Source organism: Peromyscus californicus, unplaced genomic scaffold (assembly GCF_007827085.1).
Source record: "Peromyscus californicus insignis strain IS unplaced genomic scaffold, ASM782708v3 Scaffold_12__1_contigs__length_115047231, whole genome shotgun sequence".
Taxonomy (NCBI): domain Eukaryota; kingdom Metazoa; phylum Chordata; class Mammalia; order Rodentia; family Cricetidae; genus Peromyscus; species Peromyscus californicus.
Window position 1 is genome coordinate 19,610,125 of NW_026294413.1, and position 6,000 is coordinate 19,616,124.

General features: G+C 45.2%; 1 protein-coding gene across 1 annotated transcript in view; it reads right to left on the reverse strand.

Moving 5' to 3' along the window:
- The window catches only part of Ndfip2 (Nedd4 family interacting protein 2), a 52,854-nt gene extending 47,084 nt beyond the window's left edge, over nt 1-5,770 (reverse strand). The window contains exon 1 of the mRNA XM_052732524.1: nt 5,385-5,770. Within this exon, the coding sequence (XP_052588484.1) occupies nt 5,385-5,720 (336 nt within the window). The 5' untranslated portion in view covers nt 5,721-5,770. The remainder of the gene's footprint in view (nt 1-5,384) is intronic.
- Nucleotides 5,771-6,000: the final 230 nt, after the last annotated feature.

The window sequence follows — 6,000 nt, forward strand, 5'->3', positions numbered from 1 at the left end:
CTCACATGGAGAATAAAGACAGAGACGTCAGAAGAACGCTCCTAAGTATCAGGAATAAGGAAGGACTTTCAAGGACAATACAACAGAGACTAAAGTAGACAAGAGCTTAGAAATATCAGATTATGCAACTGGGCAAGCTTGAGTACATAAAAAGCAGTAATAGAAGACAGATAATATATATTGATAAATTAAAAGCACGAAGGTCACGGAAATCGGGAGAGACAAAAAAAGGAGGTAACTAGAAGTAACATAAAGTAAAGGGCTGTGGTGTTTCTTTAAAATGGAAAGTGAAAGCAGACAGCTACACCTAGAAGTCACCCTCCACTGCGTCACCTAGAGTGGTCTACTGGGTGAGGCAGTGGTCCTGGGTCTCAAAATCTCACAGCAGTCTTGCTTAGTGTGCTTTCCTAAGCGCAGCGTTCAGCTTCCTGATGACTGAACCCTTCTGTGCTAACTCCACAGACAACGGAGAACTAAGGTCAGCACAGAAGCTCCTTACACGGCAAATAAACCAGCATTGTTGTTTGTTACAATGTTATCTGCTTCCTACAAAATAGACAGATAAATAAAAAGTGCTAAGCCCAAGACTCCGGTTGACTCAGACGTGGAGGCTAACTCACTGCTGTGTCTCTCCAAATACTCATTAGCCTCACAGGACTTTGGAACAAGGAAAACTACTCAAATATGCTGTGTTCCTGTTGCTTGGTACAACTATGAGTAATGTCATTTGTTCTGACTTAAGAGTCTTCTGTTTTCTGCCAACAACCATGAAACATTAGCAGACTAATTCATTAGCTTATGAAAACAGTAGTTATTTCTATGTGCCAGCCTCTATCAGTGGTTCTCAACCTTCCTAATGTTGTGACGCTTTAAAAGTTTCTCATGTTGTGGTGACCGCCAACCATAACATGATTTCATTGCTACTTTATAACTGTAATTTTGCTACTGTTATAAATCGTAATGTAAATATCTGATATACAGGGTATCTCATATGGGACCCCTGTGAATGGGTCATTCCACACAGGCCCCCTCCCCACCCCCTACCTCCCCCAAGAGGTTGCAACCCACAGGTTGAGCACCACTGCTCTGTATGTTTTACATGAATTACAGTATTTAGTTCTCACAATAAATATTTATGAGGTTGTACTAATATGAGGAAATGGTGCTTTAAGATGTGAAGTAACTAACCCAATGTTTCAAAACCTGCAAACAGGAGGCTCAGTGGGATAGAAACAAATGCAGAGACCCATAGCCAAACATTAGTCAAACCTCAGGAAATCCTGTGGAAGAGGGGGAGGAAGATTATGGGAGCCAGAGGGGCCAAGGAGAGCACAGGAAAACACACAGCCAACTAACCCGGGCTCCTTGGGGGCTCATGGAGACTGAACCACCAACCAGAGAACTTGCATGGGACTGACCTGGGCCTTCTGCACATGCCTTACAGTTGTGTGGCTTGCTCTTCTTAGGGGACTCCTGGCAGAGGGAGGAGGAACTGTCTCTGACTCTGTTGCCTCTCTTGGGACCCTTTCCTCCAGTTGGGCTGCCTCATCTGGCCTCGGGGCGAAGAGGAGCCTAGTCTTCCTGCAGCTTGATCTGCCATAGCTGGCTGATGTCCATGGGAAGCCTACGCTTTTCTGACAGGACAACTGGGGGGGGGGGGGGGGCACGGGTTGTAAGGGGGGAGTTGATTGGGCTGGAAAAAATTAATTAATTAGCCGGGCGGTGGTGGCGCACGCTTTTAATCCCAGCACTCGGGAGGCAGAGCCAGGCGGATCTCTGTGAGTTCGAGGCCAGCCTGGACTACCAAGTGAGTTCCAGGAAAGGTGCAAAGCTACACAGAGAAACCCTGCCTCGAAAAACCCAAAAAAAAAAAATTAATTATTAATAAAAATAGAAAAGTTTTTTTAAAAAAAAAAAAAAAAAGATGGCTCAGTGGTGAAGAGTATTTGATCTCTTCCAACGACCAGAGTTAAGTTTCCAGCACTCACACCAAGTGATTTACAACCATCTCAAACCAAAGCTCCAGGGGATTTTCTGGTATCCTTGGAGACCAGCACACACACACACACACACACACACACACACATATGAAAAAAGGGTTTTTTTAATTGCAAACAGAGCAACCTAAATACAAGCCTAGGTGACATTAAAGCCTGTTTTGGTTGGTTTGTAGTACATGAGATGGAGCAGCGCCTTCTGTGCAAACATTCTAGGCCGAGTGCTCTGCCACTGAGCTACATCCCAGCTCCCTACCTTGATTTTAGCACTTCAAACCTCCTTCCTTAGTTGATTTATCAGGAGCAACTTTAATTCTCCAGATACAAAAGTACTCAGACCTCTATAGTACAAACACCTCAAATTATATTGCATAGAAAACTTACGTTGTAGGAATGTTAACATTATCTTAAAATGTAAAAAACCAAAGCATTTTGTGGTCAAAGATCAAAAACAACTAGGGTAAAGGAACCTAAGCTACTGTCTTTACTAAGGAACTTCTCACTATGGTAGTATGTTAGACGCAGTCCAAGAACAACTATTGTCAGCATTCTAGTACATAGTTCGAGAAACTGCTGCTATAATTAACACTGCCAATTCAAACTATGCACAGTCTTTTAACTCTTAGTCGTCAGCTTGTTGTAGGTACATGAGCCTTCAAAATAGAGAACATCAAAGCCAGAATGCAGTTTGGCAGCTGCAAAACAAGTTAGCTACCTAACCATTTGGCACATTGCTCTTTTCCTACCAAGCACAACTAAATTTCCCATAACACAGTGAAAGTATACATCATGCCCAGTTTTGTTTTCCAGAAATTAGAAGAGTACCAAGATTTTGAGGCTGTAATTTTATCTACTGTTATGGATCTTTTTAACAATGGATAGGAAAGAGGAGGGTGAAAAAAACAGTATGTATAGTCAGGAATGGTGGTGTGTGCCTGTTACAGTAGTGCGAGGCTGAGGCTAGACATGAGGGTGTTTTATTCAGTGGTAAAGAATGAAGCTGCAGGAAGACAGATGGAACTGGGAGGTGAATATGTTAAGTGAAATAAGCCAGATTCAGAGAGAAAAACACATGTTTTCTAATAAGGGGAATTTAGATTTAAATTTATACATACCAACATATACATACATACATATGTATATGTGGGATGTGAAAGTACAAAAAGAACTTATAAAATTCACTACTTAATATGTTAGCCGAAGCAACAATAATACACTTTAAATGGTCCAGATAAAGTGTATATATACATGCATTAAAACACAGTAGGTCATTCTGTCTGTAGAGGTGAGTTTTAGCTCTTTAAATAAGAGTAAAGCACCACAGCACAGCATTTCTCAGCCCTGCATACAGTTCCCTATCTCCTGACCTAATCATCCCTTAACACACAACAACCAAAGTTGTTTATGAATCATTCTAGAGTTTCAAAATAAGACCTGAGCTAAAGGCAACCATAGAATAGTCGTATCCATCATATAAACTGGGTTTCCAGACTGAAAACTAGCTATGAAGTCTACTCAAAACATGAAATTCAGTTGTACCCATGCCATGTTCCCAGACAGTTACATAATAGGAAGCCATCCATTCTCAGCAAACCAAGAGTTGTCCCAGAGATAAACTTACTAGGTAACTGCACAAGTAAAAGAATTTAAATGCAAATTTAAACTGGGATAAAATTCTCTAATGCTTCTGCTTCTAAAGAAAAATAAAATAATATTCTACCTAAAATAAATAATTTATTTAGAACGACTTTTGCCCTCAGCCCTTATGGAGTGCCTCCACCCATTCAAAGTCTATATAGGACCTAGCTTCAGTTTTGAAGTGGGGGGAGGGGGGCAAAATGTGGTCTTTTCAACCTACTTTGAAAGTTAGACAAAAAGGAAGTAAATTAACAGTAAAAGTAAACGCCAATGTTTTATCTGGAGAGATTTTGAGGGGGGAAAAATAGTTCCAACTAGTTACATCTATTGAAAGCAAAAGAGACAACATAATAAATTGTTTACCAAGAAAACTATTCTAAGTAGCGACCATGGTTGAGCACAATAAGGAAAATCAGACCAAAGACAGAATTCAAATCAATTTATATCACTACAAGACACAAATAGAAATGGGAAAGATTTGAAAAAGAAGTATCAATGTTAAAATTATCCAAGATGTTTATCAGTGGCATTTCTTTCTTACAAACAGTTAGAAAAGTGTCTTTAAAAGTATAATGCCACCCAAAACTGACAACTTGAAAAGCACCTTCCATAAAATGGCAATTTTTTTTCCTAAGCTGTTCTGAAAATTTTCAGAAAATTCATAATCTGAATCACCTGGCCGTGTTACAGCAAATAAACTCAAATGATGCGGAAGTCTTACCAAAGAAAAAAGGAAAAATTAGTTATGGTACGATCCTGTCTTACACAATCCTTGGCATTTGTCTGGCCTGAGTGACAACACACAAGCTAACAGACAGGAAAGGTGACATATGGGACCCACTGTACAATTTTATAAACTACCACACGCACCATCAACAATATGCACAAGTGCTTTTCTCCTCTCCCTCGGTCAATAGGTTTCACTAAACTACCTGAAAGTTTATAAACGAAAATGCAACACAGCAAATACTGCTGGCCATGATACTTACAAGAGTTATTCCCAATGACACCATTAGAACACACCAAGGGGAAAAAAATACAGAAATTCTGACAAAGAAAATACAGGGCACGTTTCACTCACTTAAATACACTTGAGAGGTAAAACTCTGTATTAAATGAAAACTACTCTTTTTTTCAAACAAGATCTGAAATTTATTTCTAATAAAACGCTCCACGCCCACCGAAACCCACACAGACACACACACACAGACACAGTGGGGACAGACATTTTTTTCCCCCAACAAACGATCCCTTTAATACTAACAGAATGGAAAAGGGCAGAGTGACAAGGTTAAGTAGAAGAGAGAGGCACGTTCGTCCCCCACCACCGCTGCTCTCTACACAGGTCCGTCCACGCAGCCCCTAAAGCGGGTGTTCAGCCCAGCTGCACCCCGTTCTACAGTGTTCACCCCCACCCACCCCACTCCATCTGTGACGCCGATCGCCTCCCTGACAGGTCCGTGCACGCAGCCCCGCCGCCGCCGCCGCCGCCGCCGCCGGAGGAAACCCCACGACAAGGTCTCACGCGCGGGTCTGAGTCGGGGAAGAAGGAAATGACAGGAGGGGACACGAAGCCGGAGCGAGTCGGGGAGGTCGGGGAAGGAAGCGGGGTTTGGTGCGGAGCAGGCCGTCGGCTGCGGCCGGGGGGCTGGAAGGGTCTCGCGGGGACGGGGAGGCAGCCGGTCCTCTCCGGGGTGGCCCGGTGGCGGCGGCCGTGGGGTCCCTCCCCCCCGGGGCCCGCGCACTCACCACCTGGTAGCGGCCAGTCCCCGGCTGGTGGTGATCCATCCTGCCCGCCTCGGGGTCTGGCTTCCGAGCGGGCGTGTCCCCTCGGGGCTCAGTTCCTTCGGCCTCCCCGGTGGACGACGTCGCCGCCGCCGCCGCCGCCGCAGAGCCCCTTCCGCCGCCTCGGGTTCTGCCGCCGCGCTCGCCCGGCGGGGCCGCTTCACTTCCTGTCGCTCCCTCGGCGCCGGCGGAGACCTCCGCGTCGCTCGCCGATCCGCGCCGCAGCTCCGGGGAGCCGCGCGAGCTACTGAGCATGCTCGGGGCGGACGCGCATGCTCGCTGACTCCGCCGGCGTCCCATCCGTGTCCCGGCTGCGAAGGTGTCCCTAGGTGGGAGGAGATGGAAAAGTCAGGCAAGTCCCGGGGAGATCTCGAGGGTGTCAGCCTGTCGGGAGTGGGCGGTGGCAAAAGAAGCGGAAAGGGAAAAAAAAAAAAACAAACAAAAAAAAAACAATCGCCCCGCTTGATTGGACTTTTCCGCGAGGGCAGGTTTCACTGTGGGGCGAGCGAATGCACCGTCACTGCGAAGGCGAACGTTCAGGGGAGAGGAGGTGCATTCCTAGAGCACGTGAGAGCAAATC